General features: G+C 57.5%; 3 protein-coding genes and 1 long non-coding RNA gene across 6 annotated transcripts; 2 read left to right on the forward strand and 2 right to left on the reverse strand.

Annotated features, from left to right (window-relative positions):
• Nucleotides 1–730: 730 nt before the first annotated feature.
• EFS (embryonal Fyn-associated substrate) lies at nucleotides 731–9,030 on the reverse strand. Of its 2 annotated transcripts, XM_070586815.1 has the most exons (7): nucleotides 8,180–8,600; nucleotides 7,827–7,937; nucleotides 4,692–4,970; nucleotides 4,388–4,528; nucleotides 3,570–4,292; nucleotides 3,328–3,417; nucleotides 731–1,724 (listed from the first exon to the last, which is right to left on the reverse strand). In XM_070586815.1, the coding sequence occupies exons 1-7, from the start codon at nucleotides 8,195–8,197 to the stop codon at nucleotides 1,290–1,292; spliced, it is 1,797 nt and encodes a 598-aa protein (XP_070442916.1). In that variant the 5' UTR covers nucleotides 8,198–8,600; the 3' UTR covers nucleotides 731–1,289. The 2 variants fall into 2 exon arrangements, with proteins under 2 accessions (XP_070442916.1, XP_070442925.1); XM_070586824.1 differs by lacking the exon at nucleotides 7,827–7,937 and having other exon boundaries at nucleotides 8,180–9,030.
• A 21-nt stretch (nucleotides 9,031–9,051) lies between these two features.
• IL25 (interleukin 25) lies at nucleotides 9,052–19,916 on the forward strand. Its single transcript, XM_070587032.1, has 4 exons — nucleotides 9,052–9,314; nucleotides 16,034–16,206; nucleotides 16,487–16,728; nucleotides 19,107–19,916. Exons 2-4 carry the CDS (start codon nucleotides 16,198–16,200, stop codon nucleotides 19,360–19,362), a joined length of 507 nt encoding a protein of 168 aa, XP_070443133.1. The 5' UTR covers nucleotides 9,052–9,314; nucleotides 16,034–16,197; the 3' UTR covers nucleotides 19,363–19,916.
• On the reverse strand, nucleotides 10,313–20,474 carry LOC139077840 (uncharacterized). Of its 2 annotated transcripts, XR_011530415.1 has the most exons (5): nucleotides 20,391–20,465; nucleotides 18,206–18,242; nucleotides 16,146–16,388; nucleotides 14,775–14,944; nucleotides 10,313–14,494 (listed from the first exon to the last, which is right to left on the reverse strand). It is a non-coding gene; the product is annotated as an uncharacterized lncRNA (long non-coding RNA). The 2 variants fall into 2 exon arrangements; XR_011530416.1 differs by lacking the exon at nucleotides 18,206–18,242 and having other exon boundaries at nucleotides 20,391–20,474.
• Nucleotides 20,279–23,237, forward strand: CMTM5 (CKLF like MARVEL transmembrane domain containing 5). Its single transcript, XM_008529011.2, has 5 exons — nucleotides 20,279–20,876; nucleotides 21,813–21,965; nucleotides 22,477–22,569; nucleotides 22,767–22,851; nucleotides 22,952–23,237. The coding sequence occupies exons 1-5, from the start codon at nucleotides 20,751–20,753 to the stop codon at nucleotides 22,963–22,965; spliced, it is 471 nt and encodes a 156-aa protein (XP_008527233.1). The 5' UTR covers nucleotides 20,279–20,750; the 3' UTR covers nucleotides 22,966–23,237.
• Nucleotides 23,238–24,988: the final 1,751 nt, after the last annotated feature.

A 24,988-nucleotide genomic window follows, 5' to 3' on the forward strand; every position in this document is an offset into this window, starting at 1 on the left:
TGTCCCTCCACTCCTCTAAAAGATAGTGTCCAGAAGGACGGCCAGCAGGAGGCCCAGGAAGGGGTGTTTAAGGACTGGACTCTCGGGGTTAACCTAAAGGGGAGGGTGCCCTGGCTGGCCCGCAGCCCTCTCCCGTTGGCCAGAGCTGTCCTGTGGTGCAAAGGGGAGGATGGGCCTTTAGCAGGGGGGACCTCTTCAGGACGGCACCTTTCAAGGCTCATGTGGCCACCCTCTCCACATGTGCACCTCTCTAATGACATCACCTGACAATGAGGTCTTGGAGGAAAGGCCCGCCAGTCAGTAATCAGTGTCAGCCTTCCTGGAATGCTAGTTCTCAGGCCCTTCCTGTTTCTGTCACCCTCGGGGTCTTGGCTCAGCTATCAGCCCCCAACCATCCTGGCTAAAGTCTCCTTCAGTGGCCTCTACCTCATCTAGTTAGCCCTTCACATCACCCTCTATTTCCCATTGCTAGCAAGTGTCAAATCTGTGGCAGATTCTTTATTTACTTATTTTAATTGACTTGTTTATATCCATCCCATCCCCACGATGCACCTTCAGACCTGTGCCTGGCACGTCATGGGAGCTGAAAACGCGCTGAAAGAACAGTTGTTGAAGAAACAGCAAAATTTCCCCAAAAACCCTACAGGCATCCTGCCTACAGCATGTGTCCCATTGGGCTGAGGGGCATGAGGCCCGCCCCATCCAGGCTCCCAAGAAGCAGAGGCAGGGAGCCAGACAGCCGAGTTTATTGACGTGCGTGCCCAGTGCCCGAGGGCCAGCTCTCTCCCGCCCCTGGCCTCTCCCAGACCTTCACATTCTGGGCAGTCAATGCCCTGCCCTTGCGCTCAGCTGACAATGAGGCACTGATGTTCTAGAGCCAAGAAACAGGACAAGAAACGGCCCCGCGTGGCCCCAGGTTTCAGCCACCTGATTCTCTTTGGGGCCAAGCTTCCAGAGGTGGGTGGCAGTGCAGTGACCAAGAACCTCTACCCCAGGCTGAGGGAGGGGGAGAGTCCAGTTCCTCCCTGCCCTGGAGGGCCGGGCACCTGCCCCTGACAATGCAGGGAATAACATTAAATATAAATAATTTATACAAAATGGCTCGTACAAAAAGCTGCGGGGTAGAGGGAGGAGCCGCCCCGGGTGAGGGACTGAGATGACTGGAAACGGCGGAGAGGGAAAGAAGACCTCCACCACTCCCTGTCCCTAAAATAGAGCCCCCCAGCCAGCCCAGGCCTGGAGGGGAGCTCTGGCAGGCAGGGAAGGGGCAGAGTGGGGCCAAGGGGCCCTCAGGGGGCCAGACTGGTGAGCAGGGTGGTGAATTGCAGGGCCCGCCCTGCCAGCTCTGCCACACACTGTGCCATCTCTTGGGCCGGGGGGCCTGAAGGGTAGCCCAAGGCAGCCCCCTTGACGGCCAGCACGGTGGCCTGCAATGCCTGGCCCAGTGCTGTTCCTGCAGCCCCGACCTGTGCTCGCAGTGGGGCGGAGGCCGCCAGCCGGCCCAGGGTGTCCCCAACAAACACCAGGCGGTGAGCGGCCACCACCACCCGCTTGCTGTGGGGCACGAAGAGGTGTGGGGGCTGGTTGGCCTGGATGCTGGCCATCAGGGCCGCCACGGCCGCCTGGAGGGCTGAGTAGTGGCTCTGGCATTGCCCTGCGTAGAAATGCAGTAGCTGGAGGTCTCTGGCGGGCAGGAGCAGCGGTTCCCCTGGGGACAGGGCCTCCTGAGGGCGAGAGGGGCGGTCAGTGGGGACACTCTCATTACTGTCACTTCTGCTCTGGCTTCCTCTCTCCTTCCCTCCCTCTGTTTCTCATCCTGAGTGCAGCCTCTATAGCTCCTAACTCTGCCATCGGAAAATTTGATTCCCATAGCGAGCGGCAGGAAAGTGCCCAGAGTTGATGTCAGACAAATCTGCATTCAAATAACCTCAAACAAGTCTCTGAACTTCTTTGTTTCCTTATCACCAAAATGGGGAATCCGGTACTGCACTGCCTGATACAGTCACGTGCTGGATAATGGCGTCTTGGTCAACGATGGACCGCACAATGGGCCTGCCGTAAGATGAGCAACAGAGCCTCGGTGTGTAGTAGGCCGTCCCATCTCGTTTTGGGTAAGTGCGCGCTAGGATGTTCGCACAACAAGGAAACCACCTAACCGTGAGTTCCTTGAATGTGTCCCGTTGTTAAGCGACACATGACTGTATCAACGTTATTCGAACCACATGTGTAATTTTTAAATTTTCTAGTAGCCACGTTAAGAAAAGTAAAAAGAAACTAGTATATTTTTTCTAACTCCAAATATTAAAAATGTTGTCATTTTGGGGCTGGCCCCGTGGCCGAGTAGTTAAGTTCGCGCACTCTCCTTTGGCGGCCAAGGGTTTCGCGGGTTCGGATCCTGGGCACAGACATGGCACTGCTCATCAGGCCATGTTGAGGCAGTGTCTCACGTGCCACAACTAGAAGGACCCACAACTAAAATATACAACTACGTACTAGGGGGATTTGGGGAGAAAAAGCAATTAAAAAAAATTTCTTTTAAAGTAAAATGTAATCAATATGAAAATGGAGATTTTCTTTTCATACTAAGTTTGCAAAATCTAGTGTGCATTTTATATTTACAGCGCATTTCAATTCAGACTAGCCAAGTTTTGGGTGCTCAACAGCCACAGGTGGCTCGTGGCTAACACAGTGGATGGTACAGTCCTGGGAGCTGCCTCCTGAGGCTGCAGTGAAGATTAACGGACACAGTATATAGAAAGAACAGATCATGGCACACTGTAAGCCCTGTACGAGGACTATGATTATGATCAGTGTTGACCCATTACAGGGTCCAGCCCTCGGGACATACCCGATAAATGGTAGCTACTGTGCTTAGGACCACTCTGGACAGAGCTGTGGAGCCTGCCTCACTTTCCTGAGGCCCAGAGAGATTAACAGGTGGCTCCTGAGCCCTGGCTTCTTAGTGGTGGAGCTGGGATTAGGGGCCAGGTCTCTTAGGAGCCCAGGAATTTACAGTTGGAAGGAGCCTCAGCAGTCACCAGCCCAGCTCTGACCCACAGTCCAGAAATTCTGCTCCTTGGCTGCTTTGTTTCCTGACTTCTCTCCAACACATTCTTTCCCCTCTTTCTGAATTCCTGATACCTTTTCTAAGTTCCAGCTCCTTCCTGTTGACTAGTAACTCCTCTCTACCCCACTCCTCCCCTTTCACAAACTCTCCTCCCACCCTAATCTATTTCCCTTGAGGGTTCAGTGAAGAATATGCCTCCCTCCAAGGTGCTGTTCCCCCTCCCCTGCGCCCCTTCTCCGGCACCAGCCCTGCAGGCTTACCTGCTGTTCTGGCGGCGCCCCCTCCAGCAGTTCGGGATCCCCCGTGATGGCCTTATCCAGGGGCCTGGATCCCTGAGCTTTATCCATGCCCTGCAGGAGGGGATCAGGGCCTCAGCACAGAAGTCTTCCAGCCCCTCGCCCCGCCCCTTCCCCAGGTCTCTTCCGCCATCAGAGTCCCAGGCCCTTGACTCCAGGTCTGTGAGAGCCCCGGTGCAGGCCAGAGGGCTCAGGAGGCAGCTCACCTTCAGGTGGACGTAGTCGTACTCCTCGGCCAGCGGGATGCCCTCATACTCATTGTGCTGTCCTGCTGGGTCGTCCTCCACCTCCTCGCCCTCTGGATCCCCCTCCACCTTGGGGCCCCCGAAGCCAGACAGGCGGGGCGGGGGTGGGGGCAGAGGCCGGTCCTGGATGCTGCCCTTCCGGCCTGGAGCAGGCGAGGGAGCCGGGGAAGGGCTGGGGGCCTCAGGGACAGGCAGGGCAGGCAGAGGGCGGCGGGACAGACTCTCAGCTGAGGGCAAACGCGGCCTGTGTGGGGTTGGGGGGCTTCTGGCCAGAAGCAGGGCCAGAGTGTCCTGGTCATTGGAGGCTGAGGCTCCTGGGGGCTCTGGAGAAGGGGGTGTCTCTGGGCCCAGCAGCGGCACGTCGTAGATGCCCTCGTCAGTGCCCCCCCCTTCCCCGTCTGCTAGCAGTCCCTCAGGCGCTTCGTACAGGTTGAGCAAGGCCGATGCCCGTTTCAAGTTGGAGGGGGCGGCGTAGAGGGGGGGCCCTGGTTCCCGGCCCCCCTCCCACTCCAGATCCGGCTCCAGCTCTGACGGGGGCTTCGGGGCCAGAGGCACGTCATAGGGAGCTTCGTCCTCTCCGGGGGGCCGCAGGGCAACCAGTGCCACAGGGCGGGAAAAGGAGGCGGGGGAGTCATAGGGGCCGCTGGTGGGAGCTCGGAGGGCAGCGGGGGGCACGTCGTAGACCTGGAGAGGGAGCAGTTCGTCACCCTCAGGCTCAGCAAGGGGCCCCCTGACAGCCTCTGTTCCCTGCCCGATGCACACAGACCTCCGGCCCTCACCTCCAAGGCGTCTCCAGGGGCAGCCAGTTGGGTCCCATTGCCTCTGGGGACCTTGTAGATGGGGTCAGGGGAGGGCGGGCAGGGTCCAGCTGGAGGTCCTAAGGTAGGACAGGGCCGAGCTGGGGGTGGTACCACATACACCTGGGGTATCAAGACAGGTGGGTGGGTCAGGAGTGGGCACCAGGGACAGATGACGTGTGTCTCAAAGGAGCTTAGCCACCTTCCAACCCCCTCCCTGCAGTCAGGGAAGAGCTGCGGTCTCAGGGCTCTCCCGGCTTGGGGGCGAGAGGGCTCCAGGTCTCACCTCCTGGTCCTCGTTGCTGTGCTCTGGGGCTGGAGATGGTGAGCCAGGCTGGGCTGGGGGTACCTGGGAGATGCCGGGCTTGGGTGCTGGGCCAGCAGGAAGGAGCTTCACTCTGTTGGCGGGCACGATGCCCTGCTGGCCATGCAGGGAGCACAGGCACCAGCCGTCCAGCCCGCCAGCGCCCTCCCTCTGCAGCACCCGTAGAACGTCCCCTCGACGGAAGGACAGCTCCTGGGGGGACTCGGCAGTGTTGTCATAGAGCGCCCGGGCCAGCTGGGCCTGGTGGGTGAGGTGGGAGCAGGGAAAAGGGTCTTCACACACAGATCAGGTCAGGTCACCCCCTGCTCAAAACACTTCAGAGCTCCCCATTTCCCTCAAGCTAAAAATCTGACCTCCTGACTCAGCTCTTTGTGACTGGGCCCTGCCTCATCTCCAGCTTCTTCCCCTGCACTCTCCCTCTTCTTTTCTGTTCCTTGAACTAGGCAAGCTCTTTCCTACCTCAGGGCTTTTGCACCTTCTGTTTTCTTTACCCAGAATGCTTTTCCCCTGACTGGCCCTTATTCATCCTTCAGTTCTGCTTAAGTTTCCCCTTCTCAAAAAGTTCTTTTCTGCAGTCTTCTCCCCAGCCCATTCTGTGTCTGTCTCCACCCACTGTTTCCTTTATAATATTTTACACTATTTGCCTATTTACTTTTTTATTATCCATTTTGTCCCTGACACTAAGCCCTGTGAGAACAGGGACTGCTGTGTTCCTAGCCCTGCCATAGGGCCTGACTTGGAATAAGTCCCCAATAAACCTACATTGAAAGAACTTCCTCCAAAGCCTCATGAACACAAGGCAGCCCTGCTAAGGTCTCCCACAGAATCTCCTTTACGTTCTCGCTTCCCAGGGAGCATCCCCCACAAGCAAAAGGTTAGATCAAGCAGCTGCAGAGACCCCTCATCCTGAGAGACGGGGAGAAGGCCAGCCCGGACAGTGCCCAGGCCGAGGGAAGAAAACAGAAGCCAAAGCAACTGTTTTGTTCTCAGTCTGAGCAAATAAGGTTCTACCGGAAGAAGTTGAGTTTACCATGGAGAAGAGAAAAGTGTATATGCCTCTGTGTGTGTGGGTGTGTGTATGGAGCGGGGCTGGCGGACCAACCAAGAGCATTTACCAGCCTGTTTCCAGTCCTGTCTGGTGGGGACATCTAAGCTTTTACTTTCAAGAGTCATACGCTCAGGTAATAAGTGACAGGTACAAGCAAAGAATATGTATCCAGACACCTTGCAAATCGTTGCACTCATCATCTCATCTCATTTAATCCTCACGACCACCTTAGGAGTGAGGAGCCGTCCTTCTCCCCATTTGGAAAGGAAACTGACCAGAGAGGTTAGTACTTTGCTCAACAACACACAGCTGGAGCAGCGTGATTTCCACCTGCGGCTGTCGGATTCCGAGCCCGCCCTCTCCCTCACTCCTCAACTGCTTCTCCACAATCACCAACACAAGGACCTACTTTCTTCTTATCATAGTAACAGAGCTTCAGTCTAGAGGGTCTATGACTCAATCATGACTCAAGCGCATGTGCAGTCTTCATTAAACCCAAGCTCCCTTCACAGGGCTCTGGTCTCACGAGGTCCTTTGGTAGAATCGAGCTTAAACCACTCACAATATCAAAATCTACTCTGCCTCAGTTGTGTCTGTTAATGACTGCCCCTGGCAGCAGGACCTCGGGCAGTGGTGACGGAGAGCAGGAAGGCAGGCAGTACTGTGCAGGTGGCCTTGTGGGCTGACTAATTCAGCAGACATCTCAAGCTAAAGGTCTCGGGCAGGCTGGGTTTGGCCTGCAGGCCCTGGTGGCCACGTGTCGTGTTGCCCTCAGGCGAGAGGCTGTCCGGCCCTTCATGACTGGGTGACTTTAACAACAAACAGACTTCTCCTCTTGCCTGATTCCAAACTCACCAAACCATTTTCTGATTATATTTTGGCTTCTAAAGGATATTGCCCCACAGAAAGAAAACCTGCTAACCAGATGATGCCCATTCCTGGCTAGCTCGGCACCTTGCTTTCTAACTGTAGATTCTAAGCGTTCTGGGTCTGTTCTGCGGTAGACACACGTGGGGTGGGTTTGAGTCCTGGCTCTGCCTCTTTCTAAGTCTCACGGGATCATTCTGAGGACTGGATGAGATAATGTGTCAAACAATAAGGACAACGAGGACGAGGACAAAGCTTAGGGCCAGTAAGCGCTCAATAAATATTGGCTGTTATTAGGATCCTGAGTCTAATTACCATAAATACCTCTCCACACCCACCCTCTGGGTAAAAAGGAAAATTGAACTCCTGGGACTACAAAGCTGACCGGCCCGGCTTCGGAGCCAGCATCTTTCCGTCAGAGCGCCCCCACTATTTTCAGGACCTCTCCTGGCTCCGAGCTAGGGTCTTCTCACCATCACATAGTTTGAGGAACTAAAAGGAGTTCGGTCTGAGAAGGAGTGGAACTCGAACTCATCCTCAAGGGGTACGGGAGGATGTCAGGAGCTACGCTTCTCTTTCCAGCCTCACAATCCTCCTTCCCAGAATACCCTTTAGAGGGGCCAGAAAGCAAGAGGCAGCCTCGCCTTTCCTGGGAAAGGGTGGAAGGGGGCCAGGATTGCTTGGATTCAGGCTACAAGGAGTGCAGGGCAGAAAGCAGAGGTGGGGCTGTGGAGAGCTCCTCCCTGAGTTAGGTTTGAATTCTGTCCAATGGGGCCAAAGCTGTGCAGCTCACGATGTCAGAACCCAGGCCAGAGCTGCTGTTAGACTGATGGATGTTGGGTGTGGCCATCCCTGCTCTACCCCCTCCTCAGGGGCCCAGCTGACTTGTGAGGGAGTGGCTGCCTTGATTGGGGTGGCAGTGGGCCACAGGCTCTCCGGGAGGCCTCCTCCCACTGTCCCATCTTGCCAGCTGTCTCCTCCCTTTGTCCCCAGTCCCCGGAAAGTGGCCAGAGGCTGGCTGACATCACCTCCCCTCCTCCCTCTATATTCTCTTTCTCCCTGTCTGATCTCCCTCCTGCTCTATTTCCCCCTTTTCCTCCATCCTTCCTCTAGAGAAGGGCCTCTCCCATTTCCCTGGAGCCACCTCTGTTCTTTCAGCTCCCTCCCAACCTTTTACTTGCCTCCCAATCACAAGCCCCTGCCAACCACCAGTGGCCATCTGTTCCCGCCCATAAAAGAGCAGACAGGACTCGGGCTGGTCTCGCCCCCTCCCCTCCATCCAGGGGCAGCCTCTAGAAAGAAAAAGAGGAGAATGGAGAGGGGGGCAGAGAAGGGGGAGCCCAGACCCAGAAGGAGCTAGGGGTGAGGAGTGGGAGGGAGAAGGGGAACAGAAGTGAGAGGCGGGGGACACGGGCTCCTGGAGAAGAAAGGGACCAAGGAGAGAGACAAAGAGAAGGCGGAATAAAAGTGACAGGAGTGCAGGGCAGGCTGTGGAGGTCTCTGCCCGGCAGCCTCCTCTCCCTGTGGGACTCACCGACGTGGCTACCGCCATGGCCTTGGCCTCGCGCGCGGCCTGCTCCGGGCCAGGCTCGGTTTCGCTGACTTCAGCAGCCGCTGCCCCGCACCATGGAGGCGGCCCCCGGCTGCGGCGCCTGAGTCGTGGCCTCCGCGGAGGTTGGAGGAGGAGAAAGAAAACCCACAAAACTCCCCAAATGGGAGGCAGCTTGGCCGGGCAGGAGGAGGAGCGGGGCGGGCCGGGGCGTCGCTGCGGGACCTCATCCAAGGGCGCGCGCTCTACTGTCCCCGCGGCCTCCCGAGGGCCGCAGGGTTGGCCAGGCCCGGGGGGCTGGCTGCCCTAGGCCGCGGGGGAACCCCGGGTCCGCATGGGCCGAGAGCCCCCTTCCAGGGCCGGGGCCGGCGAGGCGGCGGGGGCTGGGGCTGCGCTCGACGTCTCTGCAGGCCGCTCAGGGCGGCCCCGAGGGCAGGGAGAAGCCGCCGGGGCGGTTGGGCCGGACGAGCGAGTTCAGGGCCCACCCCTCCACCAGGGGGCCGCGCCGGCGAGCGGTGCTCCCAGGGCTGTGGTCGGGGCCCCGGGCGCCACGGCGGCCCCGCTGCGAGGGGGGCAGGGAGGGAGGGGGAGCGAGAACTGCGACGCTCGTCCCTCTTCAGACTCGCCCAAGTTGGCGAAGGAAGCCGGGCTGGCGCCAGAAGCCCCCGAGAGCGCGGCCGCTGGGCTGGGCTGCCCGGGGGGCTGCTTTCGGTCCGGACGCTCGCAGCCGCGGCGGAGAGGGGGGTGCGCTCTCACGCACTCGCCCGCGGCCCGCCCGGGGGTCCCGGGGCCCCGCGACGGCGCCTCGCAAGTCGCACGCGGCCCGGCTCGAAGGGGCGGGACGGCCTCCCAACGCCGCCCTCCTCCAGCCTCGGCGCGGCGCGCGGGGCCGCGAGCTCCCCCGCCTCACCTCCCTCCCCCAGGCGCCGGCCCCCCACCCCGCTCACGCGCACCCTCGCAGGGCCCCCCGGCGCGCCCCAGAGCTCAGGGCAGCTCCCCGTGTCCCTGGGAAGGGAGAGAAAGGCCACAAAGCAAAAGGAAGAGCAAAGAGGAGGCGAAGGAGGGGTAGGGGTCAGGGTCCTGCGGACTCGCCTGGAGGTGGGGGGCACTGAGCGGGTTGGTAAGTCTCCAGGGTCGCGCGTGGCCTTCAGGCTCCCCCCACCCCCCGCTCGCGGCTCCCCGTCCCCGCCCCCGCCCCCCGCCCCCGCGCTCCCGCTCCCTCTCAGTGCGGTTCCTTTCTCCTCCCCCGGGCCCTCTCCGCTCTGGCGCGGGGCTCGGTCCTGGGGATTAAGAAAGGAGGGAGGGGAAAAGGGAGGGGAGGGAAGGGGCGGAGGAGAAAGGAGGACGATCCCTCCGAAGGCGGGTGTTGAGTTTCAGCTCGGGACCCTCGGGCCAAACTGCGCGTCCCCTCCCGGCCCCTCTCCCCGGCGCCTTCTTCCTCCCGACGGCGCGGCGGACCTCCCCGCGATCCGATCCTCTCCCTACTGGGAGCTCCTGTCCCCTGCCGCGCCCCCGCAGCCCCGCGCCTCTTTCTGCCTCCCTTTTATTAGCCCCACATCTGTCTTTCCCGTGGGAGGGAGCGCGCTCCTCCCGCCTTTCTGGGGTCCTCAGCGGAGCCTCTTTTCTCCCTTAGCGTTGTCTCTGCAGGGGTGGCAGGGTTAGCCTGGCCGTTCCTGCCGGGGACAGGCCGGGGGTCTGGGGCTGGGCGGGGACTCTGGCCCTGGCGAGAGAAGGTGAAGCCTGAGCGTCCCAGAGCTGCGGGCGGGCGGGTTGTGCCGCCTCTTACACTCCTCTGCCAGTCTGGGCCTGTCCCCTGCCCTGGCTCTGGCTCACTTCTGCTGTCACGAGCAGGAGTGGGGACTGTGGGCCCATCAGGGCAGGACTCTTTCAGCGGAGCTGGATCTGCACTCAGGAGTTTCAGCTGGAAGGACAGGCGATCTCGGGTCACACGACTTTCCTGCGCTCTTAACTTCTTAGTGCGCGCTGCCTGCCTCCAGCTACCCCTCCCCCTGGCTCTTCCTTTGGGGGCACACATCAAGGCCTCCAGAGGCTCTAGGGAAGCCTTCCTTCTTCCGTTTTTGAGGTTCCTGGTGTTTAAAAGTGAGAGGCCAAACAGGATTGAAAAGCTGTAGTGTATTTTCAGTGTTTACATAGAACAAATTAACATTTCAAACACATGAAACAGACAAGGACTCCATGTATAACGTCATTTGGAGATAACATCAGAAGTCTAATTTAAGCCCCTTTGTGAACCTGGGGCCTTGGGCACATGCTCCCCTCCTCCCTCCCCACATTCCACAGGCCTATAATCTAGGCATTTCCAGGAGGGGAGGGGGAACACCTGTCTTTGAGCCTTCCCCTCCCTGCTGCCTGGGCACCTATAAGAGCCCTCTGCAAAGGGGAAGGGTGGAATTTATGGGTGGAATAGAGAGCGATTCTGGGGTGAACATGGGGATGGACAATATTGGTTCTGGGCTTGGCTCAGAGATGGGGTGCAGACATGGGCGTGGGGCTGGGAATCCTGTACAGACCTAGGCTCCCTTAGGACGTAGAGGAACTTTTAAATTTCCAGATGCGTCTGAAGGGAGAGCTTCCCCATTCCAGCTCCACCCTGGTCCAACCTCCTTCAGACCCCAGCCCTGGCAGGCCTGGCTTCCTGCAAGACAGACATTCAGCTGCTGGAAAGTGACTTGATATGATCTCTGCCCAGGGGACTGCCAAGGCACACTGGGGTCCAAGATGGAGGTGGGCGGGAAACCCAGTTCCCAAAGATGAACGCTCTGACTGGCACCAGGGGGAATAGATGGAGGCCAGAAAAGGCTTAGCAGGAAATAATTGCTGGGAGCAGGTAAAATGGTGGTTTGGGAGGTGGGTGATGGGGCTCCCTGCTCAGAGCTCAGTGCCTGGAGAAAGGTAGTGGGGGGAGCAGAGAGCAAACCTGACGGAAGACAAGACTGTGCTGCTGGCATGCCCACACATGGAATGGAGCTAGTCGGACTGGGGAGTGAATCCTGGTTTATTAGCTGGGTGACCTTGGACAAGTTATATAACAGCTGAGTCTGATTCCTCATCTCTAACAGTCACTTCGGTGAGGAGTGCCCAGCACAGTGATGCCCTCCTGTCTTTTCATCTTCACCTTGGCTCCACCCCCAACTCCCCCTAATTGTGCTTTCATGAAAGCTGACAATGTTTCTTTGTCCAGGGCAGGAGGAGCCTTTTCCCTGTCCTTATGCTTCATCTCTGCCCTCTCCTTCAGAGGAGTTAAAGGTAATTCTAACCTGTTCAGGGAGAGTTCTGGGCTCTAGGCAAGGTTGGGAAAAAGCCAGGGTGGGCCAGTCACTAAGACTGTGGGTGGGTGGCAGCCCCAGGCAGCCAGGCCCTCAGCTTTGGGTCTTGCCCCTAACGTACTCAAGGGGTAGAAAGGAAAGGAACCCCTCCATCTGGCTTTCTGGGTCCCAGGCTTCTTTCCCCTTCCCAGCAGCGTCCACTGGCTGGTCTCTTCCTCTTCCCCCTGTGCCTTCCTTGACCTGTTCTGGTCTCTCCTGCTAATCAGAATGTCTCAGGTGCTCACAGATTCTCCCAGTTCTCCTCTAGAACTGGGAGTGCCTGGGTTCTAATCCTGATTCCGTCACTAGCCAGTGACCTTGCAGGCTCCATGACCTCTTGGAGCCCCTGCTTCCCTGTCTGTGAAGTGGGACAACTATGGAACCGACCGCGTGAGCTTGTTGTGAGGGTTCAGAGAATCCTGAGAAGGTGCCTGGCCCATGATGAGCAGATGTTGGATCAAAGCAACTGTCAGGATTGTTATTTGATGCCAGCGCTGTGCAGGCAGCAGAATGTTGAGGCGAGGGTGCCCGCCCTCGAAGAACTCACATCATGGAGATCGTGCTTGATTCTGGTCAATACCTTCCCACTGACTTTGGAATAACAACCAAATGCTCCACCGCAGCCTCTAGGATCCTATGTGATCTGGCCCTGCCCACCTCTTCATCTCATCTCATCCTGCTTTCCCCTTAGTCTTTGCTCTCCATCCCCACTGTCCTTTCTGTTTCTCAAATACGTGGAGCTCTTCCCCACCTCCAGGACTCTACGTGCCCTGCTCGCTCGGCCTGGACCACTCTTCCCTTTTCCCTCAAACGTCAAATTCTGCATCCTCAGGAAGGCCTTCCCTGGCTCTCCAAGTTAAAGCAGCCCCTCCGTCCTCTCCCTCCCCCTCATAACTGCTTATCTCCTAACACTGTTTCATTTTCTTCATACCACTTATTATTATCGGAAATTGTCTTGTTTCCATGTTTATCATCTGTCTTCTCCTAAAATGTAAGCTTCACAAGGCAAAGACCTTATCTGGCTCTCGCCATCCTCTGCATTCCCAGGTTTTAGAATAGTGCTTGGTGTGTAGTAGGTACTCCATAAATATTTGGTGAATGAATTAATGGACAGGGCTGCTGTGACTGGAGGACGAAGCTGAGTAAGCCGAGGGCTCTCGGTGGGGAGGCACGGGGCACATGGTGGGGGAGGGAGTCGTGGGGCTTCTTGTCCTGTTCACTCTGATTCTCTGGGAGTTTCCCAGGCCAGCCTGGGTTCTCTTTGAAGGTAGGCTTCTGAGCCTCAGCATCTTTGTAACTAAAGGGGATACTACAGGTAACTAGCAACCAGTACCATGTTCACCCACCAATCCTGGGGCATGGGAGCAGTGTTCTGGAGGCCCCCATCTGGGCGGGGCATTCACCCTTTAGTTGCTGGATCACAGGGAGGTTGTGATGGGGTTGCCCCAGGACTGAGGACAGCATCAATGTACCAGCAGAGGTGGAAGTATGGCGGCATTTTAACCACCGGTGCCCCCACCTCACATCGGGTGAGTGTGATGAGCTTCAGCAGACCCTGCTGAGGCCTGTGGTTTCAGCTCTACCTCAGGAGCTGAGGTCCAGAGCAGCTAAGCTGGTTGGTGCTTTTGTTTTCGTCTGGATTACCCCACTTGCCCCCCAAAAAGCACATACACACTTCTATAAATGAGGAAAGAGGACCAGAGAGGGCCCACGGTCAAGAGCTGATCAGAGGCAGGGTCAGGACTTCCTGGCAGCAGGTGGGGATTTGAATGTCCTTCTGAGAAAGGGCAGGACCGCCATATTCTCGCTTCCTGCAAGCCCCTTGAGCCTTTCCTGGTCGCAGGTGGGAGTGTTTTCCACCCCTACATCTTCCCTGCCCTTTCCTGCCAGGTGCACGGCGCTCCTCCCAGCACTCCGGGGTGGGACTCCCAGCAGGTCCCCTCTGGTTGCCAGGTCGGGCCGGGCAGATGAGCTCACAGTGGAAGGCACCCTTGATGTCAGGTGCTGGGCGAACTTTCCTTTGCTTCTGCCTCCACCATTGTCCCCTTCGCCACCCCCGTCTCCCCACACCCCCAGGGATTCTGTGGAAGCCGACGTGACTCAGGGATTCCAAAACTAGTCACCCCAGGAGGAAAACCCTCTGGAAAATGTTTCTCATGGCAGGGAGTCACCCCAAGGAGTTCCACAGAGATGCCACTGAGATAAGGGCAGAGCCTGAGCAAACGGGAGGACGCAGGGGGCGTGTGGCTCAGAGCACGGGTTCCCGGGTCAGGCCTGATCATCACGGGGGGAAAGGCCAACCCTGGGGGAGACTTGTGCTTGGAGGGGCCCTCCCTCTGCCTTTTGGGGCTTCCTCAGAGGAGGTCCCAGTACAGAGGTAGGGGGACCCCCCAAAGGCCTCTCCTAAGGGCAACATCCTGGGCAACAAATGTGGGTCCTTTTGCAGCATCAGCAAATGAAACAAGTAGCTGGGGTCCCTTCCAGCTCTTTCGGGCACCCCTCCTGGATGGGGGCCAAGATCAGGGGAGCTGGGCCAATGTCAGGCTCTGAGGCTCTGATTGGTTTGGGGGAGACCCATAGGGATCCAGCTCTTCTGGAAGAGTACTGCCCCCTCAGAGGCTTTTCTGGGGTTAGGGTCTTCTCCGGAACAGCAGAAGCCATCCTGGGGGCCACATGCCAGACCAAAGACTGGGGAATAGGGAGCTGGAGCAGTGGACCCCAGCCAGCAGGGCAGGACGCCTGAGTGGGCAGGTGAGAGCTATCCCAGCTCCAGCCCGGGTGAGTGGGAAAACACTTACTGAGGGGGCTTCCCTTTCACATGCAGTTGACCAGGGGTCAGCACAGTGTGGTGCCTCCACGCCAGGAGCTCAGATGTGGAGTTGGTCAGGCTGGAGTGGAAAACTGGCTCTGCCTCTTCCTAGCTGTGCAACCCCGGGGAGGTTGCTAAATTTCTTTGGCGTCTTAGTTTCCTCACCTGTAATATGGGGATAATAGTTTCCATCTCATGGTTTATTGTTAGGATAAAATGAGCTGATGCATGTGCGGGGCTTGGCACCAGCCTGACACATGACACACAGGAGCTGAGGTCGTGGCGCGTGGGAGTGAACGGGCGTGGGGGGTTCAGGGTAGAGAGCAGGGGGCGGGGTGAGGTGTTCCTGACCTCAGGACTCTTCTTGAGTGTCCTGCTCCCCCAGCCACTGTCTGTTTCCCCTATGTCTGCACCCCACCCTCACTTCCGGCCCCCCAAAACTCACCAGAGCGGCTTCTCTCCCGTTCTCCAGCATGCCCCCGACCTCATCCTTCCTCTGCTTTGGGGCCACTTTGCCATAAAACCTTCGAGGGATTCCTCCTCACTCTGCACTCTGGGTGATCCCTGGTTCCTGTTGTTTATGTCCTGAGTCCTTGGTTACCAGAGGAGTATTTTCTAAGGGAAAGCACATGCAAATCAGGAAACAGCGTTCTAGAGACGACGTCTGTGTCTGAGTGTGTTGGGGAGGGGGGTCAGGGTGGGGGTGCGGGGTAACGGGGAAGGATGAAGGGAAGGGAGGGAAGTAGGCTCTGGGCTGCTTTCAGCACTGCGCCTCCCAGGTGAGGTGGCCCCTGGCTGACCGGCGTCTTTAGGGTCAGGCCCAGCTCTGAGCACACATACCCGCTCCTGGCCAACAGTGGCCCATGGAGCTGGGGGGCTGAGGCTGGGTGGGCTCACCCCATGGACTGAGAGTGGCAGCTTTGCCTGCTATGGCCCTTGTCCCCAAGGCCCTGTAAGTGGGAGTGGGGACAGGCTGGTCTTGGAGCTGGGACCTCCCTGGGTCTGAGGTGAGGCTGCCGGTGCCTCTCCTCTTCCTGGTGTCACCTTCTCGTTTGGGCAATGGGACAGTAACCAGATCTTCTTCCATAAGACCCTGTGCATCCAGCCAGCAAGCTATGGGGTTGGGGCCTTTCTGTGGTGCTGTGGGGTTAGGCCTATATCTCTAGCCCAGAGGAGGTCAGGAAAAGGGCGGGGATGGGTCGGAGTGGCCACTGGAGAAGACAAGGGGAAGTTAGGGAGTCAGTAAGGGACAGTGGAAAAGAAGTCATAGATGAGGAGGTCATAGAAATTGGGGTCATCCAAGATGAGGAAGGGGGCAGAGAACAGAAGGGTTGAGGGTCAAAGGAGATAGAGGGGAAATGTTCACTAAGGTGGGTGATCAAGGGAAGTCTGAGAAGGGGAATGGTGGAGACAAGGCCCCGGGTGGGAGCAGCAGAGACCACGGAAATGAGGCCTCTTAAAGATAGGCCAGATCTGTTCCCTAATTTTGGGTACCAAGCCAACCAGCTCCCAAAGGCTCCAAATAGCAGGATACTATTGCTTTGACACCTGAGAAAAAATGCAAAGAACAAAAGTTTACCCAGTACGCTTCCAGGGTAACAATAACGTTAATCACAACTTCCATGAACATTTTAAGCAGCTTTTGGAAACACTTTCAGCCTTCTTCTTTTTTTTTTTTTTTTTGGTTTTGTTTTTTAATCTCAGGTCACTCCCTCTAAAGGTAGTGGAAATAAATTTGAATAAACAAAACAGGTTTGCTGAAAATAAAACCAGGACTCCTAGACTGCTCCAGTCAGCCTGCTCCCACAAGGCCTACCTGTCAGCCAGTGTGACACCAGGGCTGGACCAGCAGCAGAGCAGCATCCGGCATGTACCAGGTGAGGGTGCAGTGGCCTGGCCAGGCACTGACAGCTCACAGGAAAGGAGCAGAGAGTTGCTGAGGGTGGAGGGAGGCTGGGCTCCTAGTTTTGGGGCTGGGGACCAGGTGGAGGCTCGAAACCAGGATCTCAGGGAACAGCTGGGGGAGCTGCACTGAGTTTAGATGAGAGCGGTTCCCCCCCTGGGAGGAGGAGGGAAGAAAAGGAGAGAACCAATATTTTCTGTACTGAGTACAGATTTTACATATATTATTTCATATGATCTGCCATTTTCCCACAGGTGGTTGTGTTTTTGGCAATGGTCATGGGAACCCCCACCCTCAGTTTGTGGCACAAGGAATGCACCCATTGGCCCAGCTGCTGCCCCAAGAAAGGACAGGACCCCATTGAGGAGTGGCTGAAGTGGAGCACTGCGCACGTGCCTCCCCCAGAGACTGCTAACCTCGCCCACCACCCAGAATCCTGCAGGGCCAGCGAAGACGGACCTCTCAACAGCAGGTCCATCTCCCCCTGGCGATATGAGTGAGTCTGCTGTCCCCTCCTGAATGCCTGCACGTGTGCTGGTCAGGGTGTGTGCCAGGGCCAGGGCGGTTCCACCCAATGCCAGCCTACCTGCCCTCTTTTGTCTCGGAGAGGCCATAAATATTTGGGTGTTAGACAAGGCCTAGCCTGGGTCCTAGCTCTGACACTTATTGGGTGACCTTGGGCCAATTACTCGAGGTTTCAAAGCTCAGTTTTCTTTCATCTGGAAAATGAGATAATACCCCATAGGCTAATGTGCAGATCAAATGAAATAATATATGTAAAATCTGTACTCAGTACAGAAAATATTGGTTCTCTCCTTTTCTTCCTTCCTCCTCCTCCCTCTCCTCTCCTCTTCCTCTTCCTCCTCCTCCTCCTCCTCATTTTCCTCCCCTCCTCCCCCTCTTCTTCTTCTTTTGTCCCTACAATGGCCTTGTTTTTCTAACTAAAATATCAGAGAATAATGATATGATACAGTCACGAAGCATCCCAATACTAAACACTACTGCCTGGCTGTGATTGGGTTGTAATGGTGCCAAGATAGGGAAACCGTCAATGCCTGGGGGCAGCTGGGTGGCTGAAGCCTTGGTCTGGTTATCTTTGATCATGAGCAGTCTTATTTTTTCACCCAGTGTGCCACACAAATATTATATTTCTCTATTTGTGCCATGATGTAAAAACTATTAGGAAGCACTGAAATTGGGACAATGACACCAAATATTAAAAATTAGGCCCTTAGGGATCCCAAACATATTTCTCCTTCTGTCTTGTGTCCTCATGGGCAGTGTGTGTTCCCACTCCCCGTTAAGTCTAGTTCTGTCTTAGCCCTGGCTTTGGAGATGGATGGAGAAGCTCAGTGGGGGTGGGGTGGGGGGGGGGGGCGTCAGCTCTGATTGAGACTAGATCTGGGGTGGAGACTCCAGGTCACTGTGCTTTGAAGTGGTCTCAGAAGGCTGGCTGAGGGGCCGGCCCCGTCGCTGAGTGGTTAAGTTTGCGCGCTCTGCTTCGGCAGCCCAGGGTTTCGCCGGTTCGGAGCCTGGGCGCGGACATGGCATCACTCATTAGGCCATGTTGAGGCAGCATCCCACATACCACAACTAGAAGGACCCACAACTAAAATATACAACTGTGTACTTGGGGGGGTGGTTGGGGATAAAAAGCAGAAAAAAAAGAATAAAAAGAAGATTGGCAACGGCTGTTAGCTCAGGTGCCAATCTTTAAAAAAAAAGATTTTTTTTTAAAGTTGGCTGGGTTCTGGGCTAAATTCAAAGAGGTGGGAACCCCTTTGGGGAGGCCGGGTGCTAGAGGGCTGACTGGGCTGAGATCCAGACCTCTTGTTGGGAGGCTGTGAACCCCTGATAACCATTTGGCTGGTCTTCCCCAAAGTGTTTTCTTTGCAACACTCATCCCACAATCTGCTCCTCAGAAAAAAGTGACGATGTCAAGTAAGTGTGGGAAAAGATGCTCCAGCCCTCACCCCTTCAGGATTCACAATGTACTCAGCACATTCAAGTCTGGAAGAAAAGAAAGTCCCAGAAAGGAAACCATTAAACTCAGAGTTTCCCAAACTCATTTGGCCACAGACGCCTTCTCTTGCAGGATACTTATTAGGGAACCCACTTTGGGAAGGGCTGCACTAGCTGAGCCCGGCTTGTGAGGGCTTGTCTGTATGGAGAACAGCCTTACAACCCAGCAGCTGTTTCCTGCCAGCCTTTGGGGGTCCCAGACCTTGGGATCATCTACTTTTCAAGTTGTTTTTGGCCATGAAGTCCTTTCAGAATAAGCCTCACTGTGCACCCTTGTGTGTGCTTATAATATGTGCGTGGGAAGTGTCTGGAAGGATGCGCAGGAAGTGGTTGACAGTGGCTCCCTCTGGGGTCTGGGAGTGGTGGGGAGACACACTGTTAGTCTTCACTTTATACTTTTTAATTCTTGGGTGTAAGAACAGGTTTTACTTTTATAATAATAATAAAAAAAAAACCCCTGAAACCGTAATAACAATTACAAAAAAGAAGCCTCGTGCCAGAGCCCAGCGTGTGTATCAGATGGAAGGCGAGCTGGTCTGGCGAGGCTCAGCCAGGAGGCTGCTCACCTTCCCCGGCCTCCCCAGGGCTCCCAGGACCAGTTGGAAAGCCTCTCTTCCATTCTCCACATTTGCTTACAGTTGGGGAAAATAAGTCTGGAGAGGAGGGGGTGACTTCTTCAAAGTCACACACAGCTGGGACAAGAAGTCAGCTGCCCCCCACCCCGCCCCCCACCCCCCCACATTTCCTTCCTCTGGCATTTCTCCCCCCTCCCCCAGGGCTCCCTGCTTTTGGCCTGTCCCCTGTCTGCCCTGCCAGCCTCCCTCCCGGGCCTGACGAGTGCCACCCCCACAGGTTGGACAGGGACTTGAACCGGCTCCCCCAGGACCTGTACCACGCCCGGTGCCTATGTCCGCACTGCGTCAGCCTGCAGACAGGCTCCCACATGGACCCCCTGGGCAACTCGGAGCTGCTCTACCACAACCAGACCGTCTTCTACCGGCGGCCGTGCCCTGGGAAGCGGGGCGCCCACGATGGCTACTGCCTGGAACGCAGGCTCTACCGCGTCTCCTTGGCTTGCGTGTGTGTGCGGCCCCGTGTGATGGCCTAGTCGTGCCGCCCGTGGCCGGTCCCTGGTCGGAACGCTGGAGCTGGGTGTACAACCACCTGCCACGGTGAGCCAGGACGCCTGAACGCTCAGCCCCTCCAAAGCGCCACTGGTGCAGTGGGATCGTGTGACAGGCTGGGGGACTGGGGGGCAACCGCACTTTGCACTTTTGGGAGTGGATGGAAATGCAGGGTGAAGCAAAGGGAGCCCAGACTGCTATGGCCTCTGGAAGCTGGTGTCCTGGCATTTCCTCTCGGGAACGGTGTTAAATCTGCCCATTTCTGGAGGCCACCACCTGACTCTCTTACTTTCCTCCCATCCCTGACTGCCCTGGTGTGGCACGTGGACTTTCTTGATATTTTCCCCATTGCTAATGGAGAGCCCCTCATTTCATTTCTTCATTTGTTCATTCATTCATTGATCAACCACTCAGTGAGCATCTACTTTGCACACATCCTGGTGTAGTTACTAGTCTTTTGGCATGGGCAACTCTGAGGAAAAGGCTGTTATTGAGCATGGAGAGACTTATCCAAATAAATAATCTGCATTTAAAAGTGGCCTAATTTGTCTTCGGCATCCCTGGTGCCTGAACAACTTGTGGTCCCCAGCTGGCTCCCTTCCTGTCCCCTCCATCAGCTCTCACCTACAGCCCTCTCCCTCTGCCCTCCCGAGTTTCCGCTGCGGCCTCCCATCCCTCCCCTTCTCTGGCTCCCTGGCCCGCCCCTGAACACCGGGGTGGGGTCAGGCCCCCCTCCTGGCATGCTGGAGGGACAGAGGCCCATTGAGGCACTGCAGCAGGCACACAGCGCCCCCTTGTCCCCCCAACAATCTGTCTTTGTCCTCAGTCTTGGCTGCTACAGCTCGGTCTTGGGGGTGCTGCCTGGGCCGGGCTCCAGCTCCCACCCTCCCTAAAAGGAAAAGAGAGAAAGGACCGGGCCAGGAAGAGGGTTAAGTTTAGGGGAGGGGGACATAAACTTCAGGCTCAGGTCCTTGGGGGGCTCCTACCTAGTCCAGCCCGTTTCTCAGCTTACCTCCCAGCTCCTCCCAGTTTCTCCGTGGATCTCCTCCTCTCCCCTCTCCTCCCTTCTCCCCTTCTCCAGGCTTGGTTGGGCTCTGACCACTCCCCTTCCTTGGCCCTCCCCTCTCCTCCCCATGTGCCTCCTGGGGGGCTGGTGCAGGCCCCGGCAGGGCCACTCTGGGCAGCTGGGTGAAGGCCCATCTGGGCGAGCCTCCCTGGGCGGCCCCACGGCAGGCCTGCCCGCTTCACTTTCAGGTTTCTCAAAGTGCCTTCCTGCTCCTGTCTGCTTCCCCATCCTGCCAGGTTTCCGTCTTCCTGTTTCCCTTCCTGGGCTGGTGGCAGTGGGGGGCTGTGCCTGGTGGGCCCCGTGGAGATGCTCAGTGCTTGGGATCGCCGGGACCGGCCCCCTGAAGAGGGGGCAGCTGCAGGGCTCCAGGGCTTCAGCGTGGACAAGACCTTCCTCTCCTCCCTCAAAGGCATCCTGCTGGAAACTGAGCTGGTAACAGCCGCCTCCCCACCTGGTGCCTCCATCCCTCCCGGGATGACCCGCTCCTCCCCTCCCCCAGGGCTCACCCCTTGGCAGGCTCCCTTCCCAGGCTTTCTGGACCCCTCCTGCGCCCGGCCACCCCGCCCTCGCCCTCGTCTCCTGCCCTGCCTTCTTGCTGCCTCTCCATCTGGAGGCAGTTACTGAAGGCTCAGCAGCAGCAGGAAGGAATGAAGTTAGAAGAGCTTTCTGGGACCCGGGGGGAGTGTGAGGCACAGGGATGGGACGCCAGCCTGTCTTTCCCTGGGCTCTAAGATGGCCACTTCTTGGCCTGTCTAAGAAGTCCAACTATCACAAAGCTTCCTGCAGCCCCATGTTTGTCCATCGTCCGCTCCCCACGAACATCTGTCCTCAGGAAAGGAACTTCCCCATGTCACTTAGCAAGCCCTTAGTGTAAACGCCATCCTATGTCGCCAGAGCTTCAGGGACCCCCAGAGTCCTCCGTGGAGCATCTGCCTCCTATGCCTTGTCTCTCCGTATGGAACCAAAGGCCCTCGGTGCTCGTTAGAGGAGTTTTAGGCATCTGGGGGTGGGGAGAGTATTATGGGGCAGCGGGGCTGCTGCGGGCATGACCCTGGGAGCTGGCGTGCACACTGTACTCTGTGCATCAGCGGGAGGGACACGTCCTTCGTGGATTCCTTAGAATGGTGCCCCTGGAGCTGTGCAGCTTGGCCAACGGCTGCGGCTGCTGGGACCCCAGGGCAGGGGCGGCCTGGGCTGGCAGAGGCGGGAGGCTGGAGACGCCCTGGCATGTGGCTCTCACCACAGGGATGGGGAGACCTCCAAGGCGGGTCGGGGGGCCAGCCAGGGGGAGCTCCCGAGGAGGGGAAGGCAAGGCCTGGCTGTGCCTGTGTCCCCTGCCTGGCAAGCTCTGTACACTCCGTCCCGCAGGCCCTGACCTTCATCATCTTCATCTGCTTCACGGCTTCCATCTCGGCCTACATGGCCGCAGCGCTGCTCGAGTTCTTCATCACGCTGGCCTTCCTCTTCCTCTACGCCACCCAGTACCACCAGCGCTTCGATCGGCTGAACTGGCCCTGTCTGGTGAGGGATCCTACCTCCACCACCTCATTCTGGTCTCTTTCTTCTCTGAACGCCAAGTCTCCCTTTCCTCTCCCAGCTTCTCTCCTTTCCCTGGGTCAGTAGGGGGCCCAGCCCCCACACTCCAGCTGGGCTTCGCCCCAAGCTGTGCCCCACACTAAAAAACTGCTGTGATCTACACTGATCTCACAGCTACTGGGTCACGGACATCGAGGACGCACATCCCTTAGGTCTGCTCTCCCACTCACCAAAGGTCTGGCCTCAGCCCCAGTCCCACCCCAGGCCCCTGGCTTCTCACCCTGGTCGCTCTGCACTTATCTGTATCCCTTCCCTGGGGAGCAGTGTGGGCCTCTCTCCTCTTTCTCTTTCAAGTGCATTACATTGCGTCCAGGGATATCTCCACGTAGAGATTCACAGTACCTGAGGCCCAAGCCACTGACTAGCCTAGAAAACCTCGGGGTGATGCTCCCCTGCCCTCTGACTTCCCTTTGACCCTGCATCCCTGACCCTCTAGGACTTCCTCCGCTGTGTCAGTGCCATCATCATCTTCCTGGTGGTCTCCTTTGCGGCCGTGACCTCCCGGGATGGAGCTGCCATTGCTGCTTTTGTGAGTCCAGCCCCACGCAGCTCTCTAGCCCCCCGAGCACCTCTGCCTGGTGGTTGCACACTTTCTGTTCCTCCCCCAAGTCCAACCAGTGCCCAGGGTTCTGGCTCACATCTTGTCCCATACCACCCGCCTCCCTTTCCCTAATATCTGATGGCCTGATGGCCTTTGTTGTGCCATCCCTGCCCCTACTCCTACAGGTTTTTGGCATCATCCTGGTTTCCGTCTTCGCCTATGATGCCTTCAAGATCTATCGGACTGAGATAGTGCCCAGGGCCACCCAGGGTGAGTGGCTGTGCTCTGGGGAGAGGAGAGGTCCCCTCTACCCCCTGCCCCAGCTACCCTATCCTGACATGCCCTTCCCTGCCTGGCTCCATCTTCACAGCGGACCAGCAGTGACCCTGGGGCTACCTGGCTTCCGGGCTCAGCCAGACAAAGGGGACCATGAAGCCCAGACACATCTCTGGATTTGCTGGCACCCCAGCCTACTGCCCCCCACCCCAGGCCTGCAGAGATGGAGCCTGGTCTGAGAAGTCACCGGGGACTTGTCTGTGGAGCCTGGCGCTCTGAGATCTGGCTCCTGATGAAGCTCAGCCAGGGAGGGGGTGTTGTGGAGGGAGGAGGATTCAGGAGGAAGCTCATCATTCCCAAATTAAAAGATTCGAATCCTACTGGTGAGTCTTTTTCTTCCCCAGAAATTAGGCAGGTCAGGCATGCCAAGGAGTATTCACGGAACTGTTGCCTGGAGCAGGTCATGGTCCCTTCTCTGGGACCAGGGTGAGCACTGAGGACGTGGGGGCCTAGACTGAAGATGCTGAAGACGTCCCTCAACACAAAACTTCTGTACCGCAACTCTCAATGTACAAGGCCACTTTGTGGTGTGCCTGGTGGCTGGGCATCCGGAGTTCTGTGTCTGAGAAGGCACAAGCCTTCCGGATGTGAGTAAGGGCCCACCACCATACCTGTGCACACACTTAGTGGGTATAAGGCGAGGTGCTTCCCAGGGGCTTGTGTAGAGCGCCCCCTTGTGGTGTGGGGAGGACTTGGCCCACAGGCCACATGGGAGAAGTCAGCCTGTGGCACCAGATGAGGGTGGAGATTCACAAAAGGCCAGCGCTGGAAGAGCCCTTAGACGTCAGCTGGTCCAGTGCCCTCATTCCACGTAAGACAAAACAGGCCCAGTTAGGGGAAGTGACCTCCTTACTTGTGACAGACCTAGGGCTAGAGCTCAGCGCTCCTAACACCCAAACAGGTGTTCTGGATGCTGTCCTGAGCCCCTCGTAGCTCAGAAAAAATGGCCCAGCCTCATCTCCAGCTCCCTCCACCAGTGGGTCCAGCTTCCCAGCTCGCCAGCACCTCAGCAAGCATTTCCTGAGCATCTCCGGTGTGCAGACCCTGTGCTGGGCCCCAGGAATGCAGAGGCGACAGGCGGGCCTATCTTGAGCACTCACAGACCAGGGAGACAGGCTGGTGAAGGGCAGCCATGGCTCCCCACAGCGAGCGCCATGGGAGAGCTTGGCTCAGGGGGTTTGCAGCAGGCACCGCTGCAGCCTGGGAATCAGCCCTGCCTGGCCCATGACAGTCCAGAGCAGCCAGGACATCCCTGCCCCACCCCACAGAGCCCAGCAGGGCCCAGCTCAGGGGCTCATCCAAGCTGACTTGCTGTCCCCTCTCCCCACTGCCTGTGTGTTCCTGCCCTGAAATACCTTCCTTCTTCTGGGGTGCTCCTTCCCAGAAGGAGCCTCAGCCCCTAAGCCCAGCTGAACCTGGAACTTTGGTAGTGATGCTCTGTTCCCATTGGTGACAACCGTGAGTATCTCCTGGTCTTTTTCCTGCCTCCCACTTCCTGTTCTCTTGTCCTCGTGTCCTGGCTCCTCACCAGGCCTGGCAGCCCCTGCAGGGCTAGAACTAACTGGATTTTGTGTTTCTCTGGTCTCCGCTCACAATTCTCAGGGCTTTATGCACAGTCCATTCTCATGACTAGTGACTGACCTTGGAGGAGGTGGAGGCAAGGCCTCCGAGGAGGATAGAAGGAGCTTAGCTGGGGGAGGCCAGGAGACGGGGAGCCAGGTGAAGGGATGAGAAGGTGGTCAGGAGAGCCTGGCTGTAGAGCCCAGCAGGCGGCAGGGAGTTGCTTGGGGCAGAACGGAGTCAGGACCAGCCCTGGCCCCAGAGCAGCTGCGTGATCCGGGCCAGACTGTCCCTGGCGGGAGCTCAGAGACAGCAGAGTGTGATCTGCGTGGTGTGTACCTGCACATACACCTGTGCTCGTCTGTGTCTGTGTGAGAGGTCAAAATGAGACAAGCCATGCCTGGTTTCGGTCCACATTGCACCCGGGTTTTGGCTCAGCATTAGCTGGCCTGAGTCTCAGGATGCTGTTGTGGTGAAGTGCTGACCCACAGAGGCTGGCGTGAGAGCCAGG

The sequence above is a fragment of the Equus przewalskii genome, chromosome 1, assembly GCF_037783145.1.
Source record: "Equus przewalskii isolate Varuska chromosome 1, EquPr2, whole genome shotgun sequence".
Taxonomy (NCBI): domain Eukaryota; kingdom Metazoa; phylum Chordata; class Mammalia; order Perissodactyla; family Equidae; genus Equus; species Equus przewalskii.